At 46.9% G+C, this 18,798-nt stretch overlaps 1 protein-coding gene across 2 annotated transcripts in view; it reads right to left on the reverse strand.

The window, feature by feature from the left end:
• Nucleotides 1–18,798, reverse strand: part of PARP1 (poly(ADP-ribose) polymerase 1) — a 46,978-nt gene that overhangs the window by 12,061 nt on the left and 16,119 nt on the right. For both annotated transcript variants that reach the window (XM_055233799.2, XM_063613359.1), the window contains exons 4-14: nucleotides 17,072–17,286; nucleotides 15,333–15,432; nucleotides 13,017–13,133; nucleotides 12,189–12,365; nucleotides 9,705–9,852; nucleotides 7,734–7,874; nucleotides 6,589–6,831; nucleotides 6,240–6,308; nucleotides 5,812–5,944; nucleotides 3,769–3,964; nucleotides 878–1,006 (exon numbers count right to left, since the gene is read on the reverse strand). In XM_055233799.2, the coding sequence (XP_055089774.1) occupies nucleotides 878–1,006; nucleotides 3,769–3,964; nucleotides 5,812–5,944; nucleotides 6,240–6,308; nucleotides 6,589–6,831; nucleotides 7,734–7,874; nucleotides 9,705–9,852; nucleotides 12,189–12,365; nucleotides 13,017–13,133; nucleotides 15,333–15,432; nucleotides 17,072–17,286 (1,668 nt within the window). The remainder of the gene's footprint in view (nucleotides 1–877; nucleotides 1,007–3,768; nucleotides 3,965–5,811; nucleotides 5,945–6,239; nucleotides 6,309–6,588; nucleotides 6,832–7,733; nucleotides 7,875–9,704; nucleotides 9,853–12,188; nucleotides 12,366–13,016; nucleotides 13,134–15,332; nucleotides 15,433–17,071; nucleotides 17,287–18,798) is intronic.

Raw genomic sequence — 18,798 nt, forward strand, 5'->3', positions numbered from 1 at the left:
GAGCAGCCTGAAGCTTCTGGGTTCAGCAGCTAGGGAAGAGAGGAGAGGGTGTTTGCTGGCCAGGTGGGACCATCTCTGCTCTGAAGGCCCCCAGGGTCAGTACTTAAGAGCTCTGATGCTAGGAGCAGCAAGAACAAGGGGGCCACCCTTTTGCACTCATCTCCCGGGGGGAGAGCAGAGATGAGAAGGAGAACAGACAGTAAACACGGAGCCTCTGCCTGCAGTCTCTGCCATTCTGCCCTGGACAGAAGCATGACTAATCCAACAACCATCACCCCCACCCCGCTGCCAACCTTTTAAAAACTGATATGAATTTTGTCTTACAAATCAAGTGTCACAGCAATTTTCGTTTACTCTAAATGGGCTGTCTTGCACTTCCCATGGTGACTCCAGTTGGTTGGTTTGGTTGGGCCACAAAGGAAGCATGGCTAATACACCCTGCCACAGTATGAAGGAGGGGAAAAATACAAAGGGTGGGCCGGGCACGGTGGCTCACACCTATATTCCTAGCATTTGGGGAGACAGAGGTGGGTGGATCACTTGAGCTCAGCAGTTGGAGACCAGCTTGGGCAACAACATGGTAAGACTCTGTCTCAAAAAAAAAAAAAAAAAGAGTATAAAGGGGACTAGACCAGCGAACAGCTCTCTCCAACACACCACATGCTTCACTGCAAATCAAACAACCCTCTGCAAAAGTGCAACCACTCCAGGCCCCAACACTCACACAATTTAAGACTGAAGGACAGGTACGAGAAGCTGACAGCCAATGTATTCCGTTTTTGAAACAGAAACAAGAACAGGCAGAGAGCTCTTCACTAGCTCAGCAAATAATCATCCACAGCAAATGCTCACAGATAAAATGATAAAGTGCAATAACCTCATACTCCACCATGGCTTTCTTCATACTTTCCACATCAAAGATCATCTTGATGAGGTCCTGAACTGGCTTGGGGAGCTTGGACTTGGTGCCAGGATTTACTGTCAGCTTCTTCACTGCCTCTTCATCCTTCAGGAAAAAAGCACATTGCTAAGAGACCCAAATCAACAACTCAAGCAAGGTATCTGCGTCTGTGGGGCTGGGCTGCAGACAAAGGACACAGGCTGGAGTGCCACCAGCAAAAAAAGCTGAGTGTTAATCAAAAAGGTGTGGAAAACAGTGGCCAGGATGAGTGTGCCTGATGCTGCACATGGGTCAGACTCTTCCTGTGCCTGCCCTGAAGTTCTCTTGGCTGCTCCAGATTCTTATTCTAGTTGCCACTGCAGCATCTGCAATGGGCTGAACCACCTTGGGGTTGCTGGTCCCTGCCTGGGAACCTGCCTAGTGCCCACTCATGCTCAACCTGGAAGTGCTGGGCAGCTGTAGAGGCAAACCTTGGAGCAATGGGACATGAAACTGACGGACAAATTCTTTCTCTTTTATCTTACACTTCCTCACACAAGGGCCAGTTGCAAGACTAAGTTTATATAGCTTTCTCTAAATTCCCAAAGGACCAAGCAACCAGTCCCATGCGCTGCCAGCCAGCCTGACAGCGTTAAAGCACATCGTAGCATTAGCTGTCCGTCCTCTTCCTACACTGCCTAACAGACTATTGAGACTCCACCCCCCACTGTCTGAAGAACCCAGGTTATATCAAGATCACACTGTACTGAAACTGCTTTAACTGTTTAGACTTGAACTGTATGAGGGCATAGACTGTTCTCTGTTCAGCAGTGTCCCTAGCAACTGAAACGGAATTTGTTATTTGGAGTGAAAGGAATTGGCATTGGGCTTTGAACCTGGAATCAGACTGGCTTACCCAAGAGCTAACTTGTGTTGTTAGTGTTCATGGCTGCTGCTGTCACCTTCATAGTGGACCTACTCCCAGTGTTGAAACACCATCTTAAATGTACTCTGTTACCTTCTGGGTGTAACCTCATTGGAGGGCAAACTATGTGTTCAAAACCCTTATTTAAGTGCATCTGCCTTATGACCCAGTAACTACTTGTAATGACAACAATCACAGAGGCACACAAATATTTAAATGTATATCAGCTTCACTACAGTAAATGCCCAGAATCAATCTAAATGACTAACAGGAGGCAGGAAGCTGTTCTGATTAATGATGAATTCTAGCCCACGCACCGGATGGGATTCAATGCAGCCTTAAATAATGCTCTGGATTGGTGCAGCCAGTGGCCAATACAGTAGCCACTGGCCAAACTGAGGTGTGCTGTAGGTGCAAAATATACACCAGATTTCAAAGACTTAGTAGAGAAAAAACTAAAAGGGAAATTTTCTCATTAATAATTTTGTTGGTATTGATCAGGTGTTGAAATTAGAGTATTTTGGATATATGGGGTTAAATAATACCAAGATTAATTTCATTGGCTTCTTGCTTTTTAAAATGTGGCTATAAAAAACTTTAAATGTATTGAAATGGCTTGAATTATAATTCTATTGGACAGTACTGCTCTAGAAGACATAAGGAAATGCTCCTGGTACATGAGGGCAAAAAGCAGATGGTTGCAACATGGTACATACGGTGGTGGAAAACGTACATATGCAGTGAAAGCTGACTGAAAAAGATATCTACCATTACTTTAACTGTGGTTAATTCCAGGCAATCTTAGTTTTTTGTGCCTTAGTATTAATATTTCTCAAAAAATCTTAAAACAAATATTTAACTCAGTAAGGGGCGCTACCGAGTCAGGCCAAATCTGTCCTGAAAGTCTACTGTCTGAACCTCATCATTGTATAAACAAGATGTAAATCCTATTTTTAATATGGAGAGTTTATGAGGCCCTCTGTAAACTAAAGAATTCCCCCTTTGAGACATGCTAGGCCTCGAAGATTTAGAATTAAAATCTCTACCCACCTACAGATCTCTCTTTTTGTAAAATAAATGTGTTTTCTTTTATCTGATTAAAAAAGTGATAAATTCTCATTTTTAAAAAGTCAAGCATTTTGCAAAGAAAAAAGACAAAACAGAAAAGTTAAAAATGTCAACCAACAGACAAATGAATGCTGTGTGCTAACAGATGTAAGGAGATGCCCAAAACTGCAGAGAGAGATAGCACTAGGAAATAATTTGGGACTAATAAAGTGTGACCTAGCAGAGCAGGTCAAGTTACTATAATTCTGTCATGACAGACCAGTCACATGATCAAGGGTGACCATGGGTTCAGATAAAAAGCCTTATCTGGAATCTGTGAATTACGCCCTATTGTTTCAGGAGTAACTGAAAAGACTGTCCCTCCTCAATATCTCAAAGATGCTACCACAATTCTCATTTAAGCTCCATCTCATACTTCAAGGTGTTGACTGTATTAAATGCTTTTTCTGCCATCTACTGAGATGATCATGTGGTTTTTGTCCTTCATTCTATTCATATATTACATTGATTTTTAAATGAAGAACCAACCTTACATTCCTGGGATAAATCCCACTTGGGAGTGGTGTATAGATCGGCCTATGCTGCTGGATTCGGTTTGTTAGGATTTTGTATCTCTATTCATAGGGTTTCTGCATGTCTATTCACAGGAAACTGCTCTGTAGTTCTCCTGTGCTGCTTTGGCCCTGGTATCAGGGTGGTACTGGCCTTCATGCAGTGAGTTGGGAAGTATTTTCTTCTATTTTTGGGGGAGAACTGGTGAAGGACTAGTATTCTCCTTTCAACATTTGGTAGTATGTTTACTATGATGCCATCTGATCCATGATGTGGATTTTCTAGAATAAGGTGTCCCTTCCTTTTCCTAGAAGCAGACAGTGTATGGGCATCATGTGGTTACCTGGCCATAGTCAATCTCCAGGGGGTAGAACTTTTTGGGATACTTTGTGAAACTTTTGGAGTGCCAAGCGTTCCCGGTTTTTTCTTCATATAATTTCATGAAGTGCTCAATGGCATCCTCCTTGGACGGCATCTGTTCCAGTTTGTTGCTACCGATCACCGTACCCACACGGCCCCAGGATCTGAATATCCAATACCTGCGGTGGGAAGGAGGGTGTCAGATACACGTGTGGGTCAGCTGTCCCATTTCAGGAGGAGATCCCCTTTCCTGCCATTACATTCAGGTGGGGAAGAATTTTACACACCCCAAAAGGATGGTGATTAACACAGAACAAAAGGAACCGCTATAACAATAAAGGGTCTTTATTTTACTTCTCATTAAACTTTCAAATCATATTGACTATAAAAAATGCCAAAGAATAGTTTAAACTTGGTTCTGGCAGCCAAGCCTGAGGACTGAATCCTGGAGTCTCCAGACCTTTGCATAAAAAAGATTCTACTCCTCTCCCCAAAGAAATACAAAGTACTATCTGGAAGTCATGTGTTCAAGGAGTCAACCCTTACAAGTGTACCCTAAAAATAATGAACTTTCAACTCAGATCCAAGGCCAAGACATGACGAAATGAGGGGGGCAGTGGCAATGGCTCCTCAGGTCCGGTGACCCAGAGATGCAGGCTGTCATGTTCAAATTTCATCTCAACTGAGGGTGCACATCGCACATACCCAGCTGCTGTGCTGCTCAGCTTTGGATGAGCTAATTTTTGATTAACTCAAAGCAGAGGTAATGCAAAACTTAATTATCACTTCATAATAAATACAGATATATCATAAACCCACATACAAGATTTGTGTACATTTTAAAGACAGAACTACAGACTTCAAAGAAAATTTGGGACTCCCTGGCCATTCTCTGGGCTACTGAATAGGGGTATAAAAATTCATTCTCTGCTTAGTTTTTCCTATGAAAATTTTTGAGAAGCACTACCGTGATCTACGTTGAAGATTTTTTCTGACCCTAACAGCCTACACCACCCTTTCACTTAACACCAGCAAATCTAAGCCACCAGAAAAATGTCCACATCCATAATCAACATTAGAATTTAATAAGAGTTCCTTCCACATGCCTTAACACTGACACATAAATCCTATTTTTTGGTGGCTGTACAGAGGGGCAATAAACTCACTAGGTAAGGACCACTCTGCCTAGAAACATAAGGACAAAAGCCAGCCCACCCTCTCACCACCTCCCAGCTGCTGTACCCCATGATCCAGACTCCAACCTTGCCTGTCTCACCATGTTAAAAAAAAAAAAAAAAGACAAATCCAAACCTCTTTAGTTACTAGGGAGTTTGAACATTAAAGAGTAAGTTCAACACTTGCCAACCTTTATTTGCTTCAAAGTTTTAAAACATACGTAAAACCAGAAAATCTTGATTCAAGTAGCTGAAAGAAAATCCAGCTGGGGCTGGGTGCAGTGGCTCATGCCTGTAATCCCAGGACTTTGGGAGGCTGAGGAGGGAGGATCACTCGAGTCCAGGAGTTTGAGACCAGTCTGGGCAACACAGCGAGGCCCCTGTCTCCATAAAAAATAAGGCATGGTGGTGTGCACCTACAGTCCCAGTTACTCAGGAGGCTGAGGTGGGAGGACTGCTTGAGCCTGGGAGGTCAAGGCTCTGCTGAGCTGTGATTACGCCACTGCACTCCAGCCTGGGTAACAGAGCGAGACTATTTCAAAAAACAAAACAAATAGTTGGAAAACAACAACAACGAAAAACAAAATACCAAACAAAAAGAAAAGCCAGCAGAAGAATACGTGAAACCATATCTTGGGACAACTGTACAAGGACAGCAACGCTACTGGTTAGTAAGTGGCTTTTTTCTCCCCTTTAAGCAAAGGCCTTATAATTTGTTTTTGATCTCTGTGATTAGATTTCATTCCCCAGGCACTGGGCCTAACGGGTTTCACAAGGCTGATGGCACAGCACTAACCAATGCAGGACGGGCCCATGTCTCTGCACAACCAGGCTTCACTCGCAGAACTCACCTATTTTCCTTGTCGTCCTCCAGAAGCTGCAGCTTGTAATAGGAGTTGGTTCCTTTAACGATGTCCACCAGACCAAGGGTGGCACTGAAGACCTTCCCACCTTTCTCCAGGACATGCGCAGAGTGTTCCAGTCCTGTCCCGGAGGCAAAGCACCTACAGTTTTCTCTCCCCTTGAGGGGCTAGCGCTCTCAGGGAGAAGGGATCTGCAGGCCTGAGGTTCACGCCTCTTGGATACACTAACACCACCCTCGGGAGGTTCCCCACAAATGTGTGTTCTCAGGACTGGGGGAGCTGGTGAAGGAGGCCTGAGGACAAAGGCACGACCACACTGCCCCAGGTATGCTGCGGGCATTCAGATGTGTGCTCCTAGTCAGCTAGGGGTAGGGGGCGCGGCACAGCCCACTTGGCTGGCAGTCCTGTTTGCTTACCAGAATCAGGATCCACAGCTGCTCCTCCTTTAAGAGTTAATTTCATTCTCTTTTCAGATTTGTTGATACCTCGGAAGGGAATAGAAAAATGTAAACACGAAGTTAAACGTAACTAAAAAGTAAGGGGAAGGCAGAAGGCAAACGAGTTGTTCTCATTCGCATCATCTGTCAACTCGGCATCTATATATACACTCCTCCCGCCACCCTAAAGCGCCTGCCATTCTGTGTCCTGCTCTGCAGCACTCAACAGGCCATGTCCGGGACACCAAGGGAGAGGTTCCGTGCAGGCCAACCTGGCCACCAATGTCCCTGGCTTTTGGCCCTGGAGGTGGCAGCTTGGGGCCCTCACCTTCCTCCTTGACCTGGCCCTTGCTTTTTTTGGAGAGTGCAGCCCCTGACTTCCCTCTTGGGGCCACAACTTCAACAGGCTCTGCCTTCACCTCTGCCCCCCAAGGGGACAAGATGTGCGCTAAGAACAACTCCTGAAGGCTCTTGGTGGAGGCGGAGACGTCCTGGAGGAAGTCCTCAGACACAACTCGGATGTTGGCTTCCTTCACTTCCTCCATCTTCTTATTCATCTTTTCCACCTCCTCTGTTCAAATTGAAAGGAAAAAAACCCCAAAATACAAGTTTAAAACAAAACTGAAACCTTAGATTACTAGTTATATTTACTGTGTACTTCCAAACCCTCAGCATTCACAGCTCTCCTTTGCTTCCAAGTCTAATGCTCCCAAGAGTGTTTTTATCAGCAACATTCCCCCTTTTCTAAGGTATGATGAGCCAGGGCAGCCTTCTCCAAACCATTCTACAGCACAATGTTAACAGACACTCCAAAGAAAAAACACCCTGATGTCAAATAAGTATGGGAAATCCTGTATTCTATGTCTCTGGTTCCTGAAGACCTACAGTGGTAATCAGCATAATAAACCCATACAGAAACCTGTTTACCTTTGTTTCACCCTACCTTTTCCAAACATACTTGAACTGTGAACTTCTGTTTTGGCAGATATCTACGCACATCTTACAGAGCAGTGCGAAGTGATGAGAATACAGGTTGAGCGGCTTCCCTTATCCGAGATGCTTGAGACCAGAAACTTTTCAGACCTTAAAATACTTGCTTCATATTTACTGACTGAGCATCTAATCCAAAACTCTGAAATCTGAAATGCTCCAATGAACATTTCCTTTGAGCATCATGTTGTCACTCAAAAAGTGTTGAATTTTGAGGCAATTTGTTTGGACTTCGGGACTAGGGAGACTCAACCTATAGTAGCTTACCGTCTTTAGTTGAGAACATGCAACACACGTGAATCTATAGTACAAAGCAGCAACACTGACAGCAAATACTGGTTTCCCTTCATAAAGAACCAGAGCGATGATGATGTTAAGATCCAGTTTTTCAGCACTGTGTTCGACTCTTCCTCACTGACTCGTCATCACAATCATAAGATACAGAAGCATTATCCCTGTTGCACAAATTCAGATTCAACTCACTTTTGGTGCTGATGCACAGGGAAGCCTTGTTGGCTGTCCCCGTCAACTTCCCCCCAAGTTTCTCAATCATAGCCTTCACTTCATCCTTGTTCCGCGACAGCTTCCCGAGAGTCAGGATCTTCATGTTGGATAATGGCTTAACTGGGATGAAAGGAGAGAATCATTCAGCAAGGCCAGCTCTGGTGCTGCTCCCCAGTAAGGGGAGGTGGAGGAGCAGGCGAGCCAAGCAGCGAGCTCCTGGGGAAAAGCCTATGAAAATACACTCGTGAGAAAACAGGACGGGACAGCAAGCTGCCACCTGAGCACCTACAGATGTCCCTCAACACAGAAAGGACTGGTCAGGGAGCAAGCCACAAAATGCCACTCCATGGCCAGGCCAGCCTTGCTGGTGTGAGCCAGGCAGCTGCGGGTTACCCCAGGTCCGCGCCATGGTCAGGCTAGGAAGGCTGCATCTGCGGACGAGGGACCAGGAGGCTGGAGTGGGATGGGAAGAGGGGTAAGGTCACATGAACCCCCAATTCCTTGTTATTCTCCCAAACAAACAGCAATTCTTATTAATTAACCCCATTTTAAAATGAGACATGTCCATGATAGTCCCTCAAAGCAGTGGCCAGCACAATCACACAGAGCCGAGCTAACCGATTCTAGGTGAAATGCAGCAGCCTGGTGTGCACTGACCCAGGCCAGAAAGGCCTGGACAGGGGTGTGCCTTCTGTTCACAGCAAACAACACAGTGCTGGTGACACCCTTCCAGAACTGGAGATGCTGCAAGGAAAAGTCCTTCCTGCCTTCCCTGTGAGGGCAAACAACTAGGAAACACTGACAGTTTAACTGAAACTGCTGAGGTCTCCAGAGAACAAAATTATTGATTTATGCTGAACTGCAAGTCAGGGGAAAGCAGAGGAGGGAACCCTCCATGGAGGGGTCAGAATGCCAGCCCCTACCTGGCCCTCCATGTGGGCACCTGGACCCAGGCTGCCAGCAGCACAGTGGACTCAGGATGACTACTCACACACACTGCAGTGACCACTGGTCCCATCTCAGGATATGAAAAGGAGGTCAATAACAGGTTTATGTTCAAAGAAGGATCCCTCATCCTCCACCCACCAAACTGTGACCTTCACCACTAGACTATGCCACATGTCTCTGAGTAAATAAGCAGTGGGTCACTTCTCCTGCCAAAAAAATACATTGCTCTCACTGTCTTGGTTGGCTTGGGGCATTTCTCACTAGTGCTGTTTAGTAACTCCCTCTGCACACAACAGAGACTTGAGCATCACACCAGGGCCTGGATGACTGGTGGGCGCAGGGCAGCCTGGAGAGTGAGGCCTGGGATGCTGCTCTGCAGTGCAATCAGGCAGAAGACCCTGCACGCAACTCCAGGTAAGGCTGTCGACCTAGCCTTTCTTAGGAGCCCCTCTCCTAGCCTTCCAGAATAAGAGTTGCTTGTTCTTTCACAATGTTTATTTTTAGAGATAGGGTATCACTCCGTCGCCCAGGCTGGTGTGCAGCAGCGTGATCATAGCTCAGTGCAGCCTTGACCTCCCAGGCTCAAGGGATCCTCCGCCTCAGCCTCCTGAGTATCTAGGGCTAAAGGCACATGCCGCTACACTCGGATTAATTTTAAACATTTTTGTAGAGATGGGGTCTCGCTACATTGCCCAGGTTGGTCTCAAACTCCTGGCCTCAGCAATTCTTTTGCCTCAGCTTCCCAAAGTGCTGGGATTACAGGTGTGAGTCACTGCTCCCAGCCGATGCTATGTTCTTAACACTCTCCCACCTTGCTGTGATCGGGGGTGTAACAAGCCAAGAGAAGAGGCCTATCCCCTGCAGGGCAAGGCTTCCCCACGGTGGGGTCAGCAGAGAGAGACCCTTGACAGATACTTTCGTCACCAGCTCCACACCACCAGCAAGTAGTGGGCAAACAATTCCTGCAAAGCAGCTCTAAGACCGGGGCCCCAAAAGCTGTACCTGCTGAAGCAGAGGAGTCCACAGCAGTAGGCGCCGAGGCTGTGGAGGGCGGGGGCGTGGCCGCCACGGGGGCGCTGGTTTCTGGGGGGAATATACGGTCCTGCTTTTTAACCTTCAATTTCTTGAGGTAAGAGATTTCTCGGAATTCCTAAAAAATATTTAGTTTTAGTTAAGCCAGCTCTCCCTTGAAGTAACCACTCCATAGACCAAAGAAGATTTGGCTTGTCCAAATTAAAGAATCTCTTTTTTTCTTCTTACAATAAACAGTAACAAAAAATAGAAAAATGTGAGGCTTTAAGGATGAAAGACAGTATTACTGCTGCTACAGTACTTATTTCTGGTACTTTTATATTTATGATAGGGCTGATATTGTGGCTGCTTTAAGAGAAAAATCTTTCCCTAAAAAAAAACAAAAACAGAAACCCGTGGCCAATTCGGTCAGGGAACCACCACCGAACTGCTGTGTGACTACAGCCTCCCTGGCCTCATTCTTGAGTTGCTCCCTTCGAGAGTTAATAGGCCTCTGTGGGATCACACGCCTACTCCAGAACTCCAAGATCCTGAATACTATATACACACTGGGAGGTTATTACCCAAAAGGAAATCACAGTATTTGCTTTCCTTTTTAGAAGAAGGAAAAATGAATCCAGAGAGCCCTATGGTATTCACTATAAATTCTTCCATCAGCACAATTCACTCTTCACTCTGAGTGATTTACAAGGGGCCTTGCTCTAAATGGTCACTCAATAAGTATCAAATACATGAAGCTCAGGGAAAGACACTGTGCTCCCAGGTCTTCATCCAGTCAAGAAACTGCCCTTTCCAGCTATGCCTGTGTTCAGGGTGTCAGTTGGATACAAGAGGTCACAGATTGCTTCCAACACACACTGACCACCTAATATGTGCTACCAACCATAGTTTGGTTAAAAAGACAGTTTCTGCTCTTCAGAAAGTATCTCATTCGTGACTGAGCATCAGCTATAGGAAGGTGAACTTTAACACAGGAGCTAAGCTATGCCAGAAGTGTGCTAAGGTGATGTGAGACATCAACGCTAGCATGCACTTGGAGGCAGTGATCTGCTAAGCCTGCTGGGAGCTGAAAACACAGGGGACTGCCTAAGCACAGCCATCTGAGTAGCACACAGTGGCATGTGGGGCGCCCTGGCCAGGCACCCTATTGCTAGGTACTCCTAAAAAAAATGAGCAAGACTGGCGGTGGGGTAGGGAGAGGAGTATGTGAGAAGGAGGAAAAGGGTGGCAGAAAGAGGCTGCAGAAGGCCAGCAGAACCGCAGCACAGAGAGCTCTGAGGACAAGCTAAGGAGCTGGGCCTTGATTCTGTGGGACAAGTGCCTGGGGGCAACAGTGTCACTACATGGGCAGCAAGCACTGCCAGACCGAAAACTTGTCTCGCACATGCACATAACCTTTAAAAATGTATATAGATGCTCTACAATTGATATATAAAATACAAGGAATGGCACACTGCTTATTGCCATTTTACTATTTCCCCATCAAAGATAGTAAAAGAAATACAAATACCATGTAAGAGTCTGTAAGATTTGCATACCGAGAAAAATCGGGGAATCAGTATAAGATTTTAAGGGTGGGGGAAGTGACAAGGTCAGATTTTAGAGGAAGCACTCAAAGGCACAGAGAGAAAATTAGGAGGGATCATGCAGTCATGGCAGTGAACAAGTGAGCCAGGGGCCGGTGGAAATGGAGTTCAGTTGTAGGTGTAGAGCGAGTAATGTCAGTTGTTACTCGGGTAATGATTCCTGAGTGTGTCCTGTGTGCTGCTGTTTCAAGTGCTCCACCCGAGAGCAGGCAACAGCGAGGGAAGCAGCTTGGTGAGTGGCAGAGCTCTGCACCTACCCAGGCTGCTGGACCTGGATCCTGCTGAGTCTGAGGGGGCACAGGCGAGGGCCTCGGAGCAGCCAGCCCCACAAAGATACTGCCAGAACCCCACTAGCATGGCTCCAAAGAAGGCTCCCCATGGAGGTATTTTGCATTGAGAATTCCATAAACAGTTCCATTAAAAAAAAGCGAGAACGTGCAATACTAGGAGATATGTGAACCCTGGATCCAATTCTCCTGCTAGCACTAAGGCAAGGAAATGTCCTTGAAAAAAACTTGTTTCAGAAAGCAGGAATTACTATCCATTTCTTCACCATATGTCCCTCAAGCCTAGAACTGTGCCTGGCACATAGGAGGCATTCAATAAATAAAAATTATTCATGGTCTTTGCAAGCAACATTTTACACCAAATGGACAAACCTCTACTCCATACTTAGAGGAGCTTTGGTTCTACATTTGTGTAGTTTGCAAACATATAATTTTATATTCTGGTTAACAGGATGACACAGCTGTAAAGAAGTCTGAGGAACATGGCCCTGCAATCTCAGGGACCTGAAGTATAAACAAGCGCAGAAAGTGGGGCCAGGTTTTTCTCCCAACAGATCTCAGGATCTTTCCCTACCCCTTACCTTTGGGGTTACCCACTCCTTCCGGTTGGGTGTCTGTGTCTTGACCATACATTTGGTCCAGGCAGTGACGTCCCCAGTGCAGTAGTAAGCATCACTCTTGAAGACCAGCTGACCCGAGCATTCCTCGCAGGGAAGGAGGGCACCGAACACCATGCCATCGGCTACTCGGTCCAAGATCTGCAGCCAGTGGAGAAACACGTCAGAGGGCAAATGCGGGACTACAGAAAAGGACACTTACTAATGTGGGATGGAGGAACTTGCACAGATTTCACTCACTATAAAGAAGAGAGGCTTCTTGCTGTGGGCTTGCTGTGGGGCTCTTAACACCCCGCCCCCCCGCCGGTTTACAATGGAGCTTGGATTCTTGTAATGTAGGAGACCTTATTTCCAAGTGTTCCTGCAGCCCCCCTGTCCCTCAGTGATTTAGAAATGAAGGGAGAGCATCCACTGGCATTGCACAAAGTACAGTGCCAAGCCAACTCCCAAGAATGACAGCAGAGAAGGGCCAGCTGGGGACATTGATGGGACGCTGTCATGCCACCCCTCAGAAGGGGGCTCTCCTCTCTCCACAGGCCTGGCACTCTACAGCAAGCACTAACATATGGAAGATGTCTAGTGGGGCGTGTGAATGCCGGCTCCATCCACCCCGGAAAAATGGTGATCACGATGGTGGTGATGACCGTGCAACACAACCACGACTTATACTCCTTGCAATTAATACCAGCAGGTGTTCACACGGAGGGCCTCCCACACTCCATTGGGACAGTCACTCCACAACGACGGGGTCAGCCTCACATGCGTGTCCCACTTAACACAAAGACAGCTCACCGCTGACTCCCCAGAAGGCACTTGCTGCTTGTTGAAGATGAGTAGCTCCTTCAAGTCATTAGTCGAACACACATTCTTTAGCTCGTCCTTGATGTTCCAGATCAGGTCGTTCTGAGCCTATGGACAAGACCCAGTGGCTGAGAGGCTAGCTCTTTTCAAAGGAAGAATCCAACTGGAGGAGAAGCCCTGGTCATGCTGAGCCTCCAGCATACCCTTGTGCACCAGCGAGCTGCCCCTCCAAATCTGGGTGATTAGCACAGGATTTGACTCCCGGTCATGCTCCTGTGGACACCAAATTAAACCTGCTGTGTGGTCTCTCAGAGAATACTGTGGAAGGTGATGAGGAAGCCCTAAGGGTGTGGGGGAGACTGCAAGGCTCCTGGAACCAACCCTCAGAAATCAATCCCCAGAGACACCAGGTAAGAGCTTGGAAGTGCTAGGCTGAGCCCACGGCCCACGTTTATCAGCAACTAGAGGAGGCGGTGTATGGCCGTTCTCCACCAATCTTAGAGTAGGAATGATTCGCAAACACCAATTTCCTTGATGGTGTATTATATTCAGTATCATGCAGGAATGTATTTCAGCTCTTCTGAAAATGGAAGTTTTAATCTTTACTAAGTGCCTACTCTTGGCTGGATGCTTTTACGTGTCATCTCACTTATTCTTTTTCTTTTTTTTGAGATGGAGTCTCACTCTGTCACCCAGGCTGGAGTGCAATGGTGTAATCTCGGCTCACTGCAACCTCCACCTTCTGGGTTCAAGCAATTCTCCTGCCTCAGTCTCCTGAGTAGCTGGGATTACAGGTGTGCACCACCACGCCCAGCTAATTTTTGTATTTTTAATAGAAACGGTGTTTCACCATATTGGCCAGGCTAGTCTCAAACTCCTGGCCTGAAGTGATCTGCCTGCCTCGGCCTCCCAAAGTGCTGGGATTACAGGCATGAGCCACTGCTCCCGGCCTCATCTGATTTATTCTCACAACAATCAAGCTTGCTGAGGAAGCTATCAGCCTCTCCATTTTAAAGGCTGACGTGAGTCTCCTCCTTCCCCAGGAAAATGGGCAAGTTATTCACCATCTCTGCTCAGATTCCACCTCTGCAAAATGGAGACAAAAATGCCAGTGCTATCATATCCCACAGGGTTGCTATTAGTACCAAAGGAGGATTTTAACTCCACTGGCAAAGCTGCAGGCACACGCGTCTGCACCTGTTTCCCAGCTTCATTTTTAAGGGCTCCCTCGACATCTCCTCTCCATCGCACACAGCATACACTGGGACACCAGGAATGGAGACATGGGAGGAAGAGGAAAAGGTCTAGTGATACAGGATTAAATGGAAGAAGTATAACAATGTCACCCAGGTGACCAAGGGGGGAGAGCCAACAGACACAGATGTGCCACAGTGGGAACGCTGAAGGGCATTTTAATTTTCTGACTCTCTATACATCTCTGATATCACTAGGGAAGAGAGAAGGACACTAAACTCACCAAATGGCCAACGTGAAGTGGCACCATGGTTCTCCTGCAGCCAGTTTTGGTGCATGACAGACACTTTTTTACCATAAGACAATTGAACAAAATGTGTGACGCTTATTTAGCAACTAGAACCATATCAGAAATTGCTTTTAATTTTAGTACCACTAGTAAATACTCATAGAAGAGACACAAGCAGATGGCTCATGGAAATCATGTTCTCAAGGAGAGACCAACTGTTTGCCCCCAATTTCCCAGACACCCAGCATTTTCTGATTAATAATTTTTGCTTTGCTTCAGCACATACATAATCAACACAGGGATGAATCTTTTGGTCAAGGACCACTGATTTAATGGATAGTTTTCTTCTGTCATCTTCAGTCTATTCTTTTTTTAAAAATGAAGATCTTCATTTAAAAAATGTGGAGACACTTGATCTCTTCAAGCCATTTGTCTATGCTAAGAATCTTTGGCATCCTTTAATTAAGTATTCAGTTTCCAAAGTTTGCAAGTGACCACAAAGGTGCAGGGTGTACAGTAGTGCATAATTTGGTCACAGCATGAATCTCTGTCAACCCAGTATGAGGCTGGTGAGTGGAAACAGAGCACTCAGCCCTTGCTCAAGCCTGGCTGCAGGTCGGACACCTACAGCCTAATGTGGATTCTCTTCCAAATAAAAATGGTTTCTTTGGGAGGAGGGAAAACAATCTGGCTATTTAATGACAGCCATCAATTTGCTAAAGGTCTTAATAAGTGGGACCCAACTCCTTGAATTGTCTTTCCAGAATGAGAAAGAGAATCCAGACAGCAGAATGTCGAAAAGAGACACAGAGCTGAGAACTCACCTTTAGGGCTTTTTCAAGCTTACTGTCTTTGTCTTTTTCTTTTTTAGATTTCTTCTTGGCCACTTCATCCACTCCATCCACCTCATCGCCTTTTCTCTTTCTGAAGGAGACACAGGATATGAGAGAGAGCCAGAGCCATTAAAAGTCTGACACCCAATGACTTGCGGTGATGCAGTACCTTAATGTCATTCTATCAACTCCCTGTAGGGCCTACTCACACTTGTCACTCCCTAACCCCTGCCCCACTCAGTGCCCTTAGGCGATCACTGTCTACTCAGGGAGTATTTGCAACCAAGACGGCAGAAGACACCATCCAATTCAGAACATACTCTCCCAGCCAGGGAGAGGGGCTAGGGTTGTTCCAGGGACTTAGAACAACCCATTACCAGAATCCAGGGCTCAGGCCCCGTCTGAGGTTAAAAAAAAACCATGTATTTCCTGGCCTGGAAGGTTCTAGCAGGGACTAGGCTAGAGGTAAGCCCATGGCTAGGGGGGCAGGGATTGCAGAAAGACAAAGCACAAGTCCAGGGGGCTAGGCCTTTCGAACTAAAACACAGAGCAAGGGAAAGAGGCTGCTCACAGAGGTGGGGCTGTACTGCCACATAAAGCTCTGACAAGTGACAGTCAAAGCAGTGCTAACCAGCCTGCCCCAGCTGGCTCAGCAAACACAGCTCTGAGGCTATCACCTGCCCCCAAAATACAGGGGCAGGACAGCCACAGTGGTCTGTCAGTCTCAGCTATCACATAGACCTGAGCACAAACCCTTGCACTTTCCTCATCCATAAAATAGGGAAAAGAATACCATCTGCCTCACAGAACTCTGGTGATGGGCAAATGAAACAGTCCAAATAAAGGGCTTGATCTGGCATACGAAATGTGCTCAACACATTCTGGCAGTTATCATGACGTAAGCGGGAGCTGATGAACTCCCAACACCTATATCACGTGCTGCAATGCCCTGTGGGCTTTTTGACCCATGGCCTGATTTTTCAGTTTTCTTGCACATTCTAGAGCCCCATGTGCTGCTGCAATGAACAGGTGTTATGAACAGAGATAATGTGTGATGGCTGCTTGATGGTTGCCCAGTCACCGTCCAAGGAGCAGGGTGCATACCAGGCTCTGCCACACCACCCCTGGTGTGCTTGTTAACAAGCAATTCTCCAGACTGAGGCTGAGGGACCAGCAGAGGGTAAACTGGAGAGAGCAAGAGGTGTCCATGGATTCAAGACGGTCACTGATGGTCCTTCCCATTCTAAATTTTAACACCATGCAAAACCCTTATCATTCTGAACTCGAAGCCAGGAAAATTATCCACTGCCCATCCCCTAACTAAAAATGGTCACGATTCTCCCAGCATTGTTCCAAATAGTGATCAACCCAGGCAAAACAAATACTCACCCAGGGAAGGAGGGTGGTCTTTTAAGTATCTAAAGGGCTGTGGTGGAAAAAGTGTAGTTAGCCTTTCCATGGAGATCAGATGTTGGAAGGGGAATAGACCACCAGGAAGCAGGTCTCACAGGGCAGAGGGCTCTCGGCAGAGGCCATGGGAACCCCTGGCTGTCCTTCCCTACCCTGTCCTTTGCCCCCACATCTCTGCTGTCACCGTTCCTCAGTTTGCATCTCCCTGGCTTACTGACAGCGAAGGGAAACAGAGGAGTCGTATGGAAACTGTAGAGCCTTTGGGCCTCCCTCAAGCCCCTCACTGAACCCCCACGGCAACCCCGCAGTGCTTCACCCACCCTTCACTCTTGACTCCTGGGAGCTGCTTCTTCAGGGCTTCTTTATCCTCTGTAGCAAGGAGGCTGAAGCCCTTGAGCTGACTCGCACTGTACTCAGGCCGGAAACCCAGCTCCTCCCTATTCTTGACAAAGCAGTTTGGGTGGTACCAGCGGTCAATCATGCCTAGCTGTGGCTTCTCCGGGTCCAGCATCTTCTTGGACAGGCGCACCTGGCCCTGCAGGAAAAACCGTATGTGGTACCAAGGGAGCGACGAGGAAGGATAATGAACACGATACGGGCAGCCTGTGCTCCACCCAGCGAGGAGCTGAGGGTCCAAGCCAAGGCTTGCCTGCCAACTTGAAGACTCATGGGCTTTTGAGAGGTTTAGCTCTCTCAGGTAATCAAGGATTATGTGTTACCCACCCTCAAGACTTAAGGTTCCTTAAATTCCAAATGGCCGGCAACCTACCTACCTGTCTGGACATGTGAAGAATTGCTAACATTCCCCTTAAGATGTTTCTGCTGACCTGGGGCAGGCATAAAAACACATGGTACGGTGTGCTGGGCAGAGCTAGAGCCTTGCGTGGGCTTTCAATGCAGCACTTTTTTTTTTTTTTGGGACAGGGTCTTGCTTTGTTGCTTAGGCTAGAGTGCAGTGACTTGACCTGAGCTCACTGCAACTTCCACCTCCCAGACTTACGTGACCCTCCCGCCTCAGCCCTGCCTGGCTAATTTTTTTTGCAGAGATGAGGTCTCACTATGTTGCTCGGGCTGGTCCAGAACTCCTGGACTCAAGCAATACCCCTGCCTCAGCCTACCGCCCCACTGCGCCCAGCCCCCAATGCAGCACTTTTGTAGTAGCAGGGACTTTCTGTCCACTCCCACCCTCCTAGGGCCTCCTTAGTCTCTTTACAGATGACACCGCCTAAGGAGCAATAAACCCACAGGCAAGAATCCAGTCCTGCCGGCCTGCCCAGGTCCCCAGTCCCCAGGCCTGATATTTCCAGGAGAGTTCCAGGCCTGGGAGGCTCAACCCAGAGAATGCAGCAGGAGGGGCTCCTCGCATTACATAAAACCAGCAACCCAGCAGCACATACCATCTGGCATTCCCCTTGAGGTAAAGAGGATCTTAATGTCTGCCTTAAATTTTTGGTGGTTGAAGGTAGCTGGAGAAGATATAGCAATTCCATGTTTTTCTTTTCTAAATACCCATTGGCTCACCTCAGTTTTCTGTACAATACCTCCAGGAGGCAGAAACTTTCAATTAATGCCTTAAATGAATCAATTAATATGTGCATGTCACATTAGAGAAGGGTGAGAAGGCTGCGGGGCACAAGCCTTCCCTTCTACCTGTGTCTCCATCCAGTTTGTCTGACTGGCTTTCAGCCTTCAAGGACTAGAACTGGTGGGAAAGCCTGGTTAATGAAGTTCCTTTGATTAAACAGAAGGCTGGAGGCTCATACCAGGGTAAACACACTCCTTATACCTAATTCTACCATAAAACACAGATAAACAGTCTTTCCCCAGCCACTGCTGGGTCCAAAAGAGACTCCTTTTGTTAACGCTTTCCAAGAGCAGATGCATACGTGAGAACTGGACCGTGATAAGGAGGACCAAACCTGTCTGGAAGTCACTGACATATCTGGTCAATACTAATGTCTTTTTATTTTTAATCACTTGCGTTGAGCTAGTACCCTAAAGCCCCCATTTCTTCTTTTCTCTGGAGATAGCCAATACATCAATGCAA

Source organism: Symphalangus syndactylus, chromosome 19 (assembly GCF_028878055.3).
Source record: "Symphalangus syndactylus isolate Jambi chromosome 19, NHGRI_mSymSyn1-v2.1_pri, whole genome shotgun sequence".
Taxonomy (NCBI): Eukaryota; Metazoa; Chordata; class Mammalia; order Primates; family Hylobatidae; genus Symphalangus; species Symphalangus syndactylus.